Source organism: Trachypithecus francoisi, unplaced genomic scaffold (assembly GCF_009764315.1).
Source record: "Trachypithecus francoisi isolate TF-2019V2 unplaced genomic scaffold, Tfra_2.0 Lachesis_group3, whole genome shotgun sequence".
NCBI lineage: Eukaryota > Metazoa > Chordata > Mammalia > Primates > Cercopithecidae > Trachypithecus > Trachypithecus francoisi.
In genome coordinates this window covers 102995963-103014764 of record NW_022681468.1, presented here as the reverse complement: position 1 = coordinate 103014764, position 18802 = coordinate 102995963, and the positions used below count along the sequence as shown (strand labels likewise).

The 18802-nt window shown below is 39.8% G+C and overlaps 1 protein-coding gene across 1 annotated transcript in view; it reads left to right on the top strand.

Annotated features, from left to right (window-relative positions):
• The first annotated feature begins 579 nt into the window (after positions 1-579).
• LOC117070260 (cytosolic carboxypeptidase 4) overlaps positions 580-18802 on the top strand; it is a 37898-nt gene continuing 19675 nt past the window's right edge. The window contains exons 1-8 of the mRNA XM_033189115.1: positions 580-742; positions 1662-1729; positions 6434-6550; positions 7933-8513; positions 10022-10105; positions 10645-10731; positions 13559-13707; positions 15237-15324. Coding sequence (XP_033045006.1) covers positions 598-742; positions 1662-1729; positions 6434-6550; positions 7933-8513; positions 10022-10105; positions 10645-10731; positions 13559-13707; positions 15237-15324 — 1319 coding nt within the window. The 5' untranslated portion in view covers positions 580-597. The remainder of the gene's footprint in view (positions 743-1661; positions 1730-6433; positions 6551-7932; positions 8514-10021; positions 10106-10644; positions 10732-13558; positions 13708-15236; positions 15325-18802) is intronic.

Sequence of the window (18802 nt, the reverse complement as noted above, 5' to 3'; positions counted from 1 at the left end):
CCAAGAGGGATCAACACTGTGGGCTTTGAGAAGAGACATGTAATTTAATTTAGGTACTTGGGATTCACTTAGTCTTTCCCTTTGATTTCATATTTTATCTCTTATAAAAAATATTTTTCTCTGCAGAAGAAAGCTGAAAGAGAAAAGCAAGACTTCCATCAATTCAGCTGCTCATTCCCTAACGTAGGCAATAATTCACAGTGACACATGGGTGGCTGAGAAAAGACACCAGCCTCCTCTTCCCCCAGCTATCCTGAGCAATGTCTTGCCTTAGGCGCAGCATCCCTTGAATGAATTTTAAGTCTATATTCAGACTGAATTCATTGCAATGATGTATGAAATGAGCAAGAGACAGAAAAGTACAGATTCTACATTAGACAAAATTCTATGTTGGAATGTTCAAATTTGACATTCTACATTAAGGCTGTTTATGGTCTGTCCATGTGTATAATTCATTAGCTGAAATACAGCTAGGAGACCGTGCTGTGTTACAGCTAGGAGAGTGCTATTAGCTGTGTTACAGCTAGGTGACTGTGCCCAGATGCTGGCGTCTGATATAATCTTCCCTTTGCTCAGAACTGCCTGGATGACAAGAGCATGGAACCCGTCATCTCTGTGGTGCTTCAGGTCCTGAGGCAGTGCTACCCTAAGAGTCCACTTCCCTTGGTCACAGCCAGCAGTGCCTATGCCTTCCCGGTCCCTGGGCGCATTGCCACTGAACCTCCATGTGACCTACCTGAAGGTAAAATAAGTGGGTAACTATGACGTTTAAGATGAATTTTTGCATTTTGACAATGTCTCCCAGGAAAGTGTATGAAAATAGAATTAGTTGTTTCATAGGTCAACCATAATTGTCTATTAAGCTAATTAGAGACATATATGAAAAAGCAGTTTTGATTTTCATAAACAGGGTGAGAAAATACCAAACTCACTTATTTTGTTCTTCATTATTAACTGTTTCTGCTTTGCCTAGTAGCTATCAAATGCCTGTACAGTAATCTCAGCTAATTAAAAAAAAAGTCTATTCAGAATCCCATGATCGAATCTCTGCAGCATACTGACCGATTGTGGAATTAGTTTGCCCTGAGGATGAAATTAAAATAAAACTCTTGTTATTTACAACTCCAGGCTAGACATATTGGAATATTTGAAATTATTATTATTTAATCTCTAGGAAGATCTTCCTGTCAAAAGATCCTAGTACGAACAGATTTTCTATAGGCATAATTTTGCCACTATGGATTTTGTTTTAAATAACTTTCTCAATCAAAAAATTAGGGGCTCAATCAAGGTGATATTTAGGTTATAACACATTTTGTACGTGTGTGATCTCTAAACTTTGGCTATGCTAGTTGCATAAATACCTCTGACTTTCATGGGAGAATCCAGAATGGTATTCATGTGTCATTTTTTCTGCACTTATTTTGCATTCAATGTGGGATAACTGTTTAAACTTTATGACTTAGTGCCCCAACATACCTACATGCACACCATTTGTACTGACTAATAAGCATTCGTGTGTGGTGGAATATTGTGCAATTAATATTGGGCCCCTTATTTGAGAGAGGAAGAAGAAAGAACCACTGTGTGGTGAACATCTAAATCCTAAATCCCAGGCAAAGGGGAGACCTCACTTATTTCACCTCTTTTTCCCCGTCCAGAGGATTTTGAAGATGACGGCGATGACGAGGTGGACAAAGACTCTGATACTGAAGATGGGAAAGTGGAAGTAGGTACACCAGCTCATGCTTCTAATGATGTCCACAGTCACATCATGCACAGAAAAACATCACTTCCTGTGTTTGCCCAAGCCCAGTGTAAATTTTAAGAATTGACTTTAGTACTGCCACTCCAGTGGTAGTGATGCTCAATAAATGACAGCTGCTGTTATTGATTTCCCAGTTGTCATTTTCATCTTGGTAGGTCCGGTACAATGTCTCATTGTAAAGTCAGAGGCTATCCTATACATTATGAAGACACCAATACTTTATTCAGATGAGCTTTAGGTACACAATACTTGGAGTTGGTATATTTAATAAGATCATTTAAGACACTAGAAAGATTTTCCAGGAAGTTTTCTAGTAGATCTCACCTGTCTTCATAAGTCACTCTTCTTATCCTTTCTGCACAGGGCTGCTGCGTCGTACAAGTCCATTGACATCAGACTCTGAATTGTTTTCCCTTAAGTTGCACAGTACACAACCTGGCCAGCAGAGAAGTGTTGCTCTTTGGTCCCCCTCCCAAAAAGGCCTATCCTATAGAACAGAGGTTGGTGAACTTCCTATAAAAGGTCCAATAGTAATTATTTTAGGCTTTGTGGACCATACAGTCTTTGTCACAACTACCCAACTTTACCGTTGTAGCACAAAACAGCTATAGACAATTTGTAAACAAATGGGCATGGCTGTGTTCCAAGAAGTGTTTCTTTTTTTTTTTTTGAGATGGGGTCTCACTCTGTCACCAGGCTGGAGTGCAGTGGTGTGATCTTGGCTCACTGCAACCTCTGCCTCCTGGGTCCAAGCAATTCACCAACTTCAGCCTCCCGAGTAGCTGGGACTACAGATGCCAACCACCACACCCAGCTAATTTTTGTATTTTTAGTAGAGACAGGGTTTCACCATATTGGCCAGGCTGATCTCGAACTCTTGACCTTGCAATCTGCCCACTTCAGCCTCCCAAAGTGCTACAGGCATGAGCCACTGTGCCCAACCTCCAAACAATCTTCATTTACAAAAATAAGCAGTGGGACATAGTTTACTACTGTTTTTCTACAACAAGGTTTCTAGACCTTGGCACTGTTGGCATTTAGACTGGATACTTCTTGGTTGTGGGAGGCTGCCTTGTACATTGTAGGATGTTTAGCAGCATCCCTGACCTCTACCCACTGGATATCAGTAGTACCCACCTCGTTACCCCCCAAGTATGAACCAAAAATATCTTTAAGACTTGCCAAAATCACCCCTAGTTGAGGATCACTGCTCTAGAATAAGAATTTGTCTGTGAATTATAATTCTCTCTCCATTTCTGTTGGTGGACATGGACTTTGACAAATTCCTTTAAGTTACAGTTTCTTAATTTTGTCGTCCGTAAAATAGGACTCAGTAAATTAAAGTCAATGCTGCCTTTTATGACATTTCTTGGGGATGAAACTCAAATTTAAAAAATCAAAAATTTTCCCTCCTTTTCTTTCTCTCCTTCTTTCCTATCTGTTTAGAAAGAAAGAGCCTTTTAAGTTCTCTATCATGATAATCACTCACCTTGCTGATGGTAGTAGCAGACATACAAGGACTACCTCTTAAGCCACATCTGTAGGTTTAGACTGCTATTGACAGTCTGGTGTTCTCTGGGTGTTGTTGATAAGTAGAATCATTTCTGAAGTCATCAGTAGCAAATTGGATATTTGCTGTGGCTTGGTGGTGCAGGCCTATGGAGTACGTACTGAATTATTTGAATAATACTGTGCTGCTGCAGTCATTCATCAATGTCACTTTCCCCTCCCCTCTTGCTTGCTCTTTGATAACTGAATGTCTGATGCAGAGTGTCACTCGCTTCATGTATCTGATGGGGAGGGGCTGGGTGCACGATAGTGCCTGACTTCCCACAGTATGGGAGGGAGGGCGTTCAGATACTTCCCTTGGCCCACGCTCTGCAGAGGGTGGAGAGGTGGGATAGAGAGAACCCTAAACAAATAAATAAACTCAACTGGCAAAGAAGCACAAGACAAATTGGTAAGAGCTTGAAAACTAATCATCAAAAGACTTCAAGCCAAGGCAAGAAGATGAGAAGTCAGCATGAAGATGAGTTGTAGAGAAGGAGAGGAGCATGAGAGTTAGGGCTTGATTCAGAGGCACAGCAAGAGCAAGGAAACTGCTCCAGAAAACTGGATTTTCCCTGGGGAAACCAGCAGCATTTGCTGCCAGAGGCGTGAACAAGAAGTCAGGCATATTTTATTTCTGGCCACAGCACTGACGCAGGCCTTTAACTTGTGGCCTTCCCATTTGACAATCTTAGGTAATAATTGGGACCAGCCTCTTAGAAAGAATGATTAAGAGGATCTTTTATGAGAGTGGAAAGTAGGGTGCTGTGATTTGATTGAAAACTGCCAAGGTCAATGTAGTAGATGTGGGCTGTCTTCACATACACAAGCATTAGATTCTGCAAAACTCTGAAGAAGAGGATGATAAACAGAGTAAATTCAAGCTCTCCCTTCCTTCTTCCTTCCTTTCCTTTCTTTTTCATTTTTTATTTCTTTCAAGTGCTTTATTGGGTATAATCCATATGCAACATGCTAAATTCTTGGGGATGTTAATACGAAGTACAAACAGATAAGACATAGTTCAAAGTCTAGTGAACTTGGAGTTTGTCCTTATTAAGTGTTCAAATCACCACCTTCAATGGAGTGGTGAACTCAAGTTTGAGGCAGCCAAAAGACAATGTCCAAGAACTCCAACCTATGGAACAAGAGCCAGAAAGCATTACCTGGATTAGGTGGGTAGCAGAATCCTAGTTGGTAAAGGACTACCTGGGCTGCTGTGAGGACACAGAAGCAGGCCACCACCAGATAAGAACAAATGCCATTTATAAGAAATACAAAAGGAGGTGGCAACCTGGCTGAGTGCCTGGTTCTCAGAGACTAAGCTCCAGAACTTTGAAGGCAGAAATGGTCTCTGTCACAACTATTGAACTTTGCTGTTGCACTGAGAAAACAGCCATGACCAAATGAATGGGTGTGGCTCTGTTCCAATAAAACTTTATTGACAAAAACAACCAGTGGGCCATAGTTTATTAACCCCTGCTCTAAGGCTAAGTGGATTACCTAGTCACATGTGGAATGAATTAGGTTACAGCTCATGGGTTGCATGACTCTCCTCCCTTCAGATGCACCAGTTGGAGCACAACCTTACTCGCTGTTGTGGACATTCATCCCAATGGCCTTCCAGGTGGTGGTTCCATTAGTGCCACCCTGGGCCATGGCTGAGGTTGCAGCAGAGTGGGTGGAGACAAGTGGGAATTGATGGATGAAGCCGCAAAGCACAAGAGTGGTGGCCATGGAGTTAGTCATGGTGTATACTGTACCTGAAAATATCATTACATGAAACTCATGGGAATTACTTTTCTTTTAATTTGAAGTTTGGAGAAAAATTGTGAAACAGATAGAACATTGCATTTTGTTCCCCTTGGATCAGGAATACAAACATTTATTTTCTATGTTTATTGGACTTAACCTTTCAGGACTGCCAGGTTTTTCCTTAACTAATGAAATATACTTGTAAAACATATGGTATTTTTTTTTCTCTATTTCACTAAGGAAACTTAATCTAGGATGTGGAAAGAAAAAGAGACTAGGCTGGTTGATGCCTGGTGCCTTTACTCTGTAGACCCTACAACCCTTGGAAAACACAGAAGTATTCAGAGGAGAGTCACCATTATCATTAAATTGTTTTGAAATGATGATCTATCAAGAATAAAGTGCCTGGGATTATTCAATCCAATAAATAAAAGACTCGTGGTGGCTTGGTAAATTTTTAAATGTACAAAAGGATAAAGATGTAGTAGGAGACTACCAGCTCCTCCCCATGTCTTGTAAGGATTGATATAATTTCTCTCCTGCCTACTTCTCAAATCTCATCTCCTGCAATCTTCCTCTTATTCTGTATGCATCAGCCACCTTCTTTCTGTAAACAAATTGAAGTTTTTCCTTCTTTAATAATTCACTGCTAGGCCTGTGCGTAGCTGGCTTTTTTTTTTTTTTTTGCCATTTAGGTCTCAGCTAAAACATTACCTCCTTATGAGTCCTCCTGAGATCTCCCAATCCAAACGGCCTCCCATTCCCCAATCTTAGTCACATCACTCTCTTTTATCATTTCAAGGGGAGTTATAACTGTTGGAAATTAACGTATTCATTTGTTTGCTTTCTTATGTACTGTTTTTCTTCTCTCGCTAAAAGGCAAATAACCATGGAAGCATGGATGTTTGTCTGTTCCATTGTGACTGAAACTTCAGTACCTAGGAGAGTACCTGCTCACAGTTGGTGCTGATTAAATGTTTGTGAAAAGATTGACTAAACCTAAATGTCAAAGATAGATAAAGAGGGACAATAATTACAATGATGTTGATGATAGTGGCAATGAGATAAAGAATTTCTTTTATAATATGTTTTATTGATTATGTAGTTTATCTCATACAAATTTTTATTTCTGATGAAGGTTGACAAATACTGACATCAATGCTGAGACAGGTTGTTTATCTTCTTTCTTTTTATTTTAAAAATACAATCCAGCAAAACAAATTTTTCACTGGATAGGCTAGTGCTATAATTTGGAGGCAAGAAAACCACGTCCTAAGATTCTGAAGAAGCACATACATATCTTATCTTGATGCTTCTCATGGTGGATTTCCTGATTGTAATCTCTTCTATGACTATTCCATGTAGGATGATGACTTGGAAACAGATGTGAACAAGCTAAGTTCCAAACCTGGTCTTGACCGACCTGAAGAGGAACTGATGCAATATGAGGCGATGTGTCTTGAGCTCTCCTATAGCTTTCAGGTAGGACATACGCTGTGGTTCTGATCTTTGACGATGCATGATGGATTCTTTGCAGACCCTGGGAGGCCAAACCAGGGTATCCAGATGGAAAGCATTGCTCATCATTAGCCATCTGCTTCTGGCCTCTTCCTTAGAGAAGAGCAGAATGTTAAACAAAAATGGGAAAAGGTGGCAAATATGGGAAAAATTTAGAATGTATGCAAGGGGTCCTCAATCTGACACCCTACACTTAGGATGGATACACAGTCAAGAGCTGCCTGATGACATTTCCATTGATGACAGCCAGCGTATTCCACGATGGTCCCATAAGATTTTAAGACTGTGTTTTCACTGCAACTTTTTATGTTTAGACATGCAAATGCCATTGTGTTCCTATTGCCTAAAGTGTTCAGTACAGTAACATGCTGTACAGATTTGTAGCCTGGGAGCAACAGGCTACACCATACAGCCTAGGTTTGCAGTAGGCTATGTCATCTAAGTTTGTGTAAGCACACCCTATGATGTTCATACAATGATGAAATCACCTGATGATGCCTTTCTCAGAACATCCTGCATTGTTAAGTAATGCATGACTGTAGCCTGAAGGTACATATCACTACCTATTGTCTGGTGGGCAGGGTGCCTTGCCCCCATGCACTGAAAAAGCAAATAAAAATTCATGATGATTTAATTGTTCTCGTGCCAAGTGGGACTGTTGTCCTAGATGGCTTTTTGAAGGTGGACATCCTGACTTCAGGCTTTCTTTGTTAGTAGAAACAAATTGGGAATGTTAGACCTGGTGATGCTAATTCTGTGCCTAGTTGCTGCTGCCACTGTTGCTGCCATCAATATTTTAGACCTGCTTTTTGATCTCCATTATTTTCTTATGATTCTTAGTAATAAATCATGAATTTGGCTGAATTTAAGGGTATAAGCTAAGTCACGTGTACAGAAGGGAGTTAATATATTCTATTTGACTTCAGAAAGCAGAAGGCGATCAGTGATAACAGTTTCAGGGAAGGAAATTTCAGTTTAGTATAAACATTTATTTCAAATAAACAGAATTATCCTAAAGTGAAAGGCACTGCCTTGGGGTGCAGTGAGACTCCATAAATATGGTTTTTCAACCAGATTATAATTTAGTGGGGGTCTTGAAGAAGACATTCAAATACTGTTTAGCGTTGGACTAGACCCATCAAAAGGCCCTTCCAAACATGAGTTTCTATGATTCTGTCATTTATTTGACCTTGAAGGTTAGTCTTTCTTAGTTGACCTTGGAGAAAGCTTCCAGATTCATAGGATTTATGCTTAGCTCTGTGCCCAGAGAGTAAGGACAGGGATCAAATTGTATTCTCTACCTGGAAGGACACACTAACATATTCTATTCCATTTTGAACATGAAGGAACTGGAGTCCAAACCTGGAGGTGATTTGAACTCTGAAAAGACTCAGTATGCGAATCACCACCACATTCTGACTGCTGCCTCCTCAAAGCAGCACTGCTACAACAAGGACCAAAGCTCCTGTGGACAAGAAAGGGAAGACTCTGTCCGGAGTTCCCTTCTGTGCATGGTGAAGACGCAAAGGTCCACTGTGCATCTAGGCTCCAAAAGAAAGCCTGGAGTGAACCTCTGCCAAAATGTGCAATCCAATAGTTTCGGGAGAGATTCTTCTGAAAGTGAAATCCCTGACATTCAGGCTTCCCTGAAAGCAGATGCCTGGGACATAGATGCAATTTTCTGCCCAAGGATGAGTGCCTCCTTTTCTAATTCCACTAGGACTGGAGAGGCTGTTGAAGTAATAGATAAGCTTCTGCAGACACATCTGAAGTGTGTCCCTTTCCACGATCCCTATCTTTATATGGCCAAAGCCAGAAGAACCAGCTCTGTGGTGGACTTCAAGATGGTGGCATTTCCTGATGTCTGGGGACACTGTCCCCCTCCCACCACTCAGCCTATGTTGGAACGCAAATGTGGAGTCCAAAGGTGATGGCGCTACTGACTTGGGAGCTCTTTTTTTTTTCTGTTCTTTGATAATTTTATAAGTAAATGGTTTGTACAGATAATTCTACTATCTATAGGAAAGTGAGCATTAATCAGGAACATGTTAAAGCCTGTTGGCAAACTAACCAAACACACAAACTTTCCTTCCTGCAAGGACATTTCACAATCAAGTATGGGGTAGTTGTAGGCATGTATTTTCTGATGAAAAATTCCTTGAGTAATTCTAATACAACTCCTTATCCTATCTCCATTGCAAACCACTATCACAAAGAAAGATCATCTAGTTTCCCCAAATACCAGGCTCCTTCCTCAAAAGTAGGTTTTCAGAAAAATCAAGAACTGATTATTTGGGATCTCTTTTCTTGCTTCCTACAAATTGGTATGGGATATCTTGCTAATAGAAAGGAGGAGCCCCAGGTATTATATACCCTGGCTTAGTTCAGAGAATAGTTTTGCTGCTTCACAGAGGAGAGGATGGAAAAGACATTCTCCTGGGAAGAAACACTGGATGATAGATTATTCCCAGAAGGCAGGAAAGGGAGCTTTACCCATGGCTCAGCATATTGAGATTAAAATGAAAACTGCTAAAGGCAAGAAAACATTATTTTTCTTGAAAAAATCTGTATGCACATACCAAGTCAGTGGAGCAAAGTGGGCAGACCAGAAAGTTTTCTTATTATTCACATCATTGGTAAATTATTCTCTTAATGGTAAATCCCCCAAACTGCTCCCACCTGGGGTCCTGGCTGACATATCCAACCCTACCCCCTGCACTTTATCTGTCTTGCTCATGTTTTTGAGAAGCAGATCACAAGGGCTGTTCTAGCACCATCTTATCCCTGCATAGGACATCTTCCCTCTGAGTCCAGGCCTCACGTCTACTTTTCTTCACCCTTCTCTCACACCTCCCCTGTGAACTGGACGGGAAATTCAGGAAGGTAATCTGAAAGACCTCCTAAGCTTTCTTTCTCTCTCTTAGTTAAATATCCCAGATTTTGGTGTTTCTTAGAAGACTGACCTTAGCCTACTGGAGCAGACAGAGCCCAAGGAATATAAATTGTACAAGGGCACACAGGCTTATTGGAGTCTACCAAACCTTGAAGATGCTGGCAGCTAATAGTCCTAATGTCTTCCTCAAAACTTTCTCAGTGCAAACTACCCTCTTATTTCCACAGCTAGAAAAGTTCCAAAGTTCCCCAATGCAAGTGCTTTCGATAAAATTCTTCAAGCCAAGAATTCTCTAACTGAAATCTAACATCACTACTTCCTACATTCCTACTTCTCATGCAGTTTTATTTTTTGATAAAGAAAGAGAAAGAAGGAGGGCAGGACTATTTCCACTCTCTGAGCTCAAGGTTGAGGTGTTGTTAAACTTCTCTGTGCTTCCGTATTTCTCTGATGACCCCCAAAGTTCTTCCCAGGTGATCATAGGATGAGTGAGCTAGGGAGAGAAGGCTGACCCTTAAAATGTTTTCAATTTTCTTTTTCAGGATCAGGATATTTGAGGATATTCGAAGGCTCATCCAGCCACGTGATGTTATAAATAAAGTTGTCTTCAGTTTAGATGAGCCTTGGTAGGTAGTCTTGTGCATCTGGGGAATGCGGGGCATGAAGAATTCTGTTAATGGCATGAGAATAGACGTGTTTCCTGTTAATAATCCACTCCTCCTCCTAAAATAGCATGATGAAAATTCAGGTTAAAGATCTATAAGAAAAAGTTTACCTTTAAGAATCATCGGCCAGGCGTGGTATCTCACGCCTGTAATCCCAGCACTTTGGGAGGTTGAGGCAGGTGGATCATGAGTTCAGAACCAAGACCATCCTAGCTAACACTGTGAAACCCTATCTGTACTAAAAATACAAAAAATTAGCTGGGCATGATGGCGGGTGCCGGTAGTCCCAGCTACTCGGGAGCCTGAGGCAGGAGAACCGCTTGAACCTGGGAGGCGGAGGTTGGAGTGAGCCGAGATAGCACTACTGCACTCCAGCCTGGATGACAGAGTAAGGCTCCATCTCAAAAATAATAATAAATAATGAAAAAAAAAAAGAATCATCACAGTTTTCAAAGAGTAGTGATAACACATATGTTCACATGTTCCTTATTTCATTGTAGGCCTTTGCAAGACAACGCTTCCAATTGTTTACAGTTCTTCTCTAAATTTGAGTCAGGAAATCTTCGCAAAGCCATCCAAGTGCGTGAGTAAGTAAGGAGAACCACAGTGGGTATCTCCTGGCAGTTCGTAAGAGCAAGCTGTGATTGTCTCTTCTCCATGCTCTGTTCAGTGACCTCACATTGGTGGCTTGAAATCAGTCATGGTGGGAGTATTTATACCTTACAAATTGGCAAACAGTACAAGGGAAGGTTTTTCCTCTCAGGGAGTCATTTGTTAAACATTTACCAGTACACCACTAGGGAAATCACTGACATCATAGCTAAGTGAGCCATTCAGTAGAGGTGAACTGTTATTAATGTGTCTTGTGTTTCAAATAATGGGTCCATATTTGGGTGTGAGAACACTTTGACTGGGATGTTTATACTTTGATGCCAAGGCTGATTCTGCTGACCCGGAAGAGTACATGGGCTTGCTATTCCCGCACTTCTCCATGCCTGTTGCTCTCATTCCTGTGTACTTAGGTGGCAAAAATCATGAGCTTCCCAGAGAGAGGTGAACCATCCTGCATTCAAGGGAAGATGCAGTACCACGCCTCTCTAGCAGAACCTACAGATGAGCTCTCAGTAGAAAAGGATATCCTAGCCAAGGAAAGTCTAGGGCTGTAAAAACTAAAAGAAAGGAAATAAAACACACATGAATTTTACTTCTTTTTCAGTGTCAGAAGAGACTGCAGTTCTCACTATGTTAAAATTCTTTCTATTATAGCAATGTGGATATATTTCCCTTATACCAAAAGGCAAGATATATGATTCATCTTCTATAGGTGAACTTCTGAAAAAACAGTCCAGAACAGATAATGGTGTGGTGGCCATAGACAGACATCAGAATCAGAGTGCCAGGGTAACTTCATCACCTTTCAACCAGGAGACTGAGCAAGTTTCCTAACTCATTCCATGCCTTTATTTCCTCACTCACAAAATGAGAACAATAATTGCACCTACTTCTTAGGGATTTCATGAGAGCTGACTAATACACTTAAAGCTCTTAGAGTAGTACCTGGTACATGATCAGCCCTTAGTCAACATCCGTTCTTACTCAGGGATGCATATTCGTCATGGTTGGAGCTCGGAATTCAGTATAGCTGAGACCTCCTTTATATTCACCTGAGGATTCATTTTTGAAGTTTTTCCTATTTGGGGGAGGTAAAGGGTGATCTTTTTTTTGCACATAAAATATTTCAAGAAAGCTCAACATATAAAACAGAGATGAGTTTAACTAATCAGGCTGAAGACAGGAAAGACAATCATGTCAAGACTGTTTATCAGCCTTCTTTGTGTTGTTGGCTTAGTTTCCACTTCTTCCTGTGGCTCCTGCTTTTACTATTTCTTCTCTCCAGATATCACGTTCAAGGGATCCAGAAGAGGAGACCTGATTATGAGTCTCCTGGTGGAATACTTATCAGATCAGGATGTGGCTAAGCTGCTGGCCCAGCTCAGGTCTTTTTCTCTATCCATTTCCCTTGGACCAGAGTGTAAAATCCTAAACTCATCAGTTATGGTCAGGGTAATAGAGTCAAGTAACAGTAAACAAACCTACTATTGGGTAAGGAATTTTTATGATTACTTTTTGGAGAGAGCACTGTGGGAATAGCAGACAATTTGAGGGTCATAGCCTTTCCAAAATTGTTCTTGTGAGTGCCACTCCATGGGTTACACATCATGTATTGTATGGTGAGCCCAGTGGTTAGAGTGTGGTGCCCACAGCGACAGTGTGAGGACTAGACTCCATCAGAGAGCTCTACTTTGCTCTCATCTGTCTTATACCAAGCTCTAGCCTTTCATAAATCTCATACAATGCCATTTACCAGGGGTCCAGTGTGGGAGAGTATGAATGGATTGGGACAAAAACATTTTACTTTTCATAAAAGCAACTCAAAGAGAATACCAAGAGAATGAAACAATATTTTTAAAAATACAATATCCTGATAATGTTTAAGTCAAAACTGCATTGCTAGTTCTGTTGCTAGAGATCAGAAAAATAATAACCTTTGGAGACATAGTGATGGGGAGAGGATTGCTGAGGGCCTCCTGGGGTGCTGGAAATGTCCTATATCTGGGTAGTAGTCACACAAGTGGTTTCAGATGTAGATAAATTCATTGAGCTGTATATTTAAGACGTGTGTATTTTATAGCATGGGAGTTATATCACAATGAAAATGAAACAACCCCTGCATTGCTAGCCTAATTCATGTTTGTTGTTTTGTTGGGGGATTTATATTTACTAGGTTATTTGATTTTTATAAACAGCACTGCAAGTTTAGACACTTTCATTTTCCATATGTGGAAATTGAGGCTCAAAATAATGTTGATCATCAAATAGTAATGGCATATCCAAACAGATGTGGTTGAATTTTCTCTGGTATATAACACATTTGCATTTTTTCTAGTTAGATAAAAACTTCATTATAGTTTAATAAAAAGATATGCTAATATTTCAAAATAGTAAAAAGACTAGAACTGGAATTTCTTAACACAAAAAAGTGTTAAATGCTTAGGTGATAGATATTTCAATTACCCTGATTTGATCATTACACATTGTATTATTGTATTAAAATATCACATGTACCCCGTAAATAAATACAACTATTGTGTATCTATAATAATTTAAAAAATTAAAAATATGCACTATTGCGTAATTGACTCTTATAATACTAGGAAGCCCTCTCACCTCCACGAATTTCCAAAATCTGTACCCAGTATTGTGGTATCAGGATGATAAGTATAACTTACCAGTGAGCTGAGATCCTGGGTCTTAGATCTATAACCCAGAAACTGAAACATGTAGATTCTCAGTGTCTGAAGTTTATCTTAAAGGCTTTCCAGATAACCCTCCAGTCTTGCTTCTGATCTGCAGGTTTGAGTATGACTTGCTGGTCAACGTGGATGTAAACAGCACCCAGCACCAGCAGTGGTTCTATTTCAAAGTGAGCGGTATGCAGGCGGCCGTCCCTTACCACTTCAACATCATCAACTGCGAGAAGCCTAACAGCCAGTTTAATTATGGTATGAACTCTAGGGGCTTTCTGGAACATGCCAGAAATGACATTTCTTGACTGTTTGGATTCAAAGAGCCTTGCTTGGGTTCAGAGGGTTTGAAGTTGGGCGGAGTTTTGGGTTGCCAGGTGCAGCAAGGCAGGCAGTGGCCCTCAGTGGCACATTGCTACTTTAGAGGGGAGGCTGGGCATCCTCACTCTGCCACACATGACATCCACTTCTTCTGGATTCCCTCACTCTACCTTGAATCTGTTGAGGTTGGTAAGCCCTCTCATTTATTCCTTCTCTCCATCTCCTAAGTCCCATAGGAGCAAATGCTTTGATCTGCTTTTTTTCCTGCAAGATAGAGGAACAACAAAATTCAATTGCACAACACTGATTTACATTCTTAGAAAGCTCTTGAAGAAGTTTAAATTCTCCTGAATACTCGTGGCCATTTTGGAGGAGATATTCAAGAGAGAAAGGCTGATGAGCAGCCTGTATTTATTTTGAATGTTTCAAGGAGTGGAAATTCTGCATACAGATACTAATTTACTGGGTGACTTTGAATGAGGAATAAGTATTCCCAGTGTCTAGGGCCAAGTGCAGGATACTGCCTCTATTTTGTAGTGACTAAACGGATTATTGTGGGTATGAGAAGAGAAAATATGAACCTTGATATTTATATTCACTTTGTATGGCTGTTGTAACAAATTGTCACAAACTCGGTGGTTTAAAACAAGACAGATCTGTTCTCTTACAGTTCTGGGGTTCAGAAGTCCAAAATCAGTTTCTCTGAGCCGAAGTCAAGCTGTCAGGAGAACCATGTTTCCTCTGGAGATTCCAGGGGAAACTCCATTTTCTTTCCTTTCCCAGCTTCTAGAGTAACATTCCCTGCATTCCTTGGCTGATGGCCCATTCTTGCATCCTCAAAGCTAGCAGTGTTGCATCTTCAAATCTCTCTCTGCTTCAGTCACATTGCATCTCTCTTTTTTTTTAAATTTTTTATTTTTGTGAGACAGCGTCTAGCTCTGTCACCTAGGCTGGAGTGCAGTGGTGCAATCTCTGCTCACTGCAACCTCTGCATCCCAGGTTCAAGCAATTCTCCTGCCTCAGCCACTCAAGTAGCTGGGATTACAGGTGTGTGCCACCATGCCCAGCTAATTTTTTGTATTTTTAGTAGAGATGGGGTTTCACCATGCTAGCCAGGATAGTCTTGATCTCCTGACCTCATGATTTGCCAGCCTCAGCCTCCCAAAGTGCTGGGATTACAGGCATGAGCCACCATGCCTGGCCACATTGCATCTCTTCTATAGTCAAACCTCCCTCTACCTCCCTCTCATAAGGATATTTGTGATTGCATTTAGGGCTCACCAGGATAATCACCCCATCTCAAGATCCTAAACTTAATCGTATCTGCAAAGTCTCTTTGGCCATATACAGTTAACAGCCACAGTTTCCAGGGATTAAGACCTATGTATCTTTGAGGATCATTATTTGGCCCAGAACAACTCTCTTTCCCTCATGTAAAGATTAATTCCTTTTCTGATTTTGTGTAGGGATGCAGCCCACCCTGTATTCTGTGAAAGAGGCCCTTCTTGGCAGACCCACCTGGATACGGACAGGCTATGAAATATGTTACTACAAGTAAGTTAGAGCGCTATTAGCTTCCTTTTCTCTGTCCTGTAATTTTCTCTCAATTTCCCACTTTTCCATATTGATCTTAGAAACATTAGCAATCTGTTCTTGTCTGATAAATTTTTTGTCACTCTGTCCTAATGGCCAATGTCCTGCTCTTCAGAAGTATAAACATATTCACTGGCACCCACAGTAGACCTCGAGAAATACCTTTTGATTTGCTGAAAGAGTTTATCTTCATTTAAACACATTAAAACTTTTAAATCTTGTTGTCAGATATTAGAAGTCGTAGAGATTCTACCCGTGATTAGTGTGTCAAGCCTTAGTTCTTTACTTATTTCCGCTGAACCCAGAGAGTGAAATGTCTGAGATGTTCTATCCTGTTTCTATCTGCCCCGTGGTTTAGTTTTCCAAAGTACAGGAGGGTGAATATGTGACGATTACACATATGTAACTCCTCCCCATAGCAAGGTAATTTTGTGGAAAAAAATAAAAGAGAGAGGAGTTTCAAAATTCATCTTCAATCCTTGATCAGTCTCCAGTTTCATCAGTTTATCCTGCAAAGTTACAATGAACTTTAAATTGTCCATATATTTTGATGAAAGAAATGCATTCCAGACATCTAGATTGCTTATGTGTATGTTTTCTTCAGATGAAAAATAAAATTCAAATTTATAAGAAAATAAGGATAGGAATTGCTATGAGAGGAATAATATATATATATATAATTAATAATTAGTTCAGTGCTAATTTCTTATAAAAACTGAGAGGCTAGTACTTACTTTCTTAAATAAAGTAAGTTTCATCTCTTTCTGAAACTACTAGAGCCATCTAAAAAAGTATGATCAGACATTCTGGAGTTTAGGATAGTTGTCACTATGGAAAGGAAACAGAGTATATACCCTTATGCCTCTTGGCTTTTGAGACTTTGAGGACAGGAGTATTGATAGATGGGAAAGGTCAAGAATCTTGTTGCTGTATCAGATACAAAGGCAAAAATCACCATGGAGATAATGATAGTCTACAAGACACAGAGCCAGGCTGACTAGCAGTCTGTAATAAAAGAGTTGGAGGTATTCAATCCCTGATCTATTAGGATATGAATGTAAAGAGGATTTTTTATATCCTTTAGAAAAATTGCACAATATTATGACTTTGTTGGTTTTCCATTCACCTAAATGGCAACTACTCTCTGGCTCACCTATCTTAAGACTCTCAGGGCCTTTCTTATGGTTCAGAGAGATTTAGATTAAACATCACCTCAAGGTGATAGTCTGCAACTGCAGAAAAAAAAATATGAAAACCTACTTTTGGACCTTGGTGTGTCAAGAATGAGTTTTAGTTTTCTCTGAAAATAGTTATTCTCAGTAAATGTGAAAGACCCAGCTTAGAGCTGGCTCGGACCCAAAAGTTAGTAATAGATTGGACAAACATAACATTTTGCATTATTTCCTAATGGGATGTATAAATGTCCCGTTGGGGGATACTCCTCTTGGAATTGGGGAATAAGAAGGCTAAGGGGATCACGTATTTCCCAAAAGAAGGAAGAAGTCACACTTTCAAAAGTACAGCCTTGACCTAAGGAGAACCAATTCTGATAGCTTTTAGAGCTATTAGCAAGACAATTATTATGTGATTAAAGAGCAACAGAGGGATAAGAAAAAACCATGAATGTATAATGTAATTAATTTTTCATATTCCAACCATGAATACAACAGAGATGAATGGATAAGATTGCTACATTGTAATGTAGTTTGTTTTATAATTATTCACCACGTTGTGTTAACATATTCCCAATAATATGATGTAACAACAGGATAGATATGTGTAATCTCTATTCACCCACAAATTAGAACACCTCTTTCAATTGTAAAATGATGTATTAGATTATACAATATTTCTCTCCCTATTTACCCATCCTGATCTTTGAGTTGATTTGCTTTACAAGAGTTCTTTGCTTCTCTCCTGCCTTTATTATTTCTGGTATATTAATTTGGGAGAACTTTACTTCCCTATTTCCTTATCTCCCATATATCTTTAGAAACTCTGCTCTATTTCTGTTGTGCTGTTAAAGTCCCAGATTTGGTGCCATGTTTTAAGAGGATGCCAGGGTGCTCATTGTGGGGACAACTGTGAGCCATGGTACCTGAGTATGTTTCTAGAAGGGTGAAAGGAAAAAGGAAACTCAGAAGAAATGGGATTTGCATTTGCATTTTCCTTCAGAAGTTGAAGTTGACAGCAATGATGAGCAGTTGAGGATGTGGGCTGACTACTCTGGAGGGCCAACTGTCATAAAATGAAAAGTCTCCAAACTATTTTGACAATACACCACTAAGCAATAAGATATATTTGTATGTGTTCTTACTAGATTAGTTTATACATTTAAAAAAGTATATATGCGTTACTATACTAACATATTATGCGTATAAGAAAGCATGCAAAAAATGAAGAGTTTTAAATTAGGAGAGAAAGATGAAACAAATAATAGTTTTTATCTACCTAATTGTTACATCTTTATGCTATTTGTAGCTTAGGGCACACTAGAATTTTGCCGTGGAGTTCACCATTAGATGTAGTTATAAATAGTCTTTTTGGTAATTTTGAGAAATTTTGTTTAACTTTCTAGATCTGATTAGATTATTTTAACAAAAATGAGAATTACTGAGAAAGACCTAATATTAAGGGTAAGGGGTAGGCCATGTCCATTCTGCCATTTTCTGGTCGTTTTGATTGCAATTTAATTTTAACATCAATAGATGGCTTCTAAGAAGATTTTCTTTTAAAAAGTAATTTTCTATTTTGTGATGTTTAGTTTAATTTAGGTAATACAATCTGTAAATCAAAGTAAGCTTCTGTAGGCTTAAATACCTTGCCAGAAGCTAAAAGCAAAAGAAAAAGGAAGGGAGCTAGTTGTTCCCACTTCTGGCTTTGGAGACCTCTCCTATGCAACAATCAATGCTTAACTAACATAAAAACTGTAGAAGCAGATATAATGTGTTTTTCATACTCCAGCCCTGGAATACAACAGTGATGAGTGGATAAGATTGCTGCACCATCATCTGGTTTGACACATTAGGTTGACATTGAGACAGCCATGCCAATCCCCATATTAAACAGTAGACGACTTAATTTCTTTCTTACTATCTAGATAATAATCATTTTAAGGAGAAACTCTAATATTTTCTGCCTGTGGTCAGTTGATCACTCTGCCCCTCCCATGGAGCACCTCCCACCCCTTCTGTTCTACCCCTTGCTCTTCCCCACCTTGAAGACCACTAGGCTGGAAAATAAAAAATGCCCCTCGAGAGGGAGGAACAGAAATGGGCAGATTCATTTTTCCCTGCCTCTAGTAAAAGTAAGTAAGGGTCCTTTTAGTTTCTCTTTTATTTAGTTCCCTGTGGTCTGCTTCTTCCTCTGATGTGCACAGCCACACACCTTTTTGGATTCTCTCCCCGCTCTGGTCTAAAGTAATTCTGGTGCTGAAGGG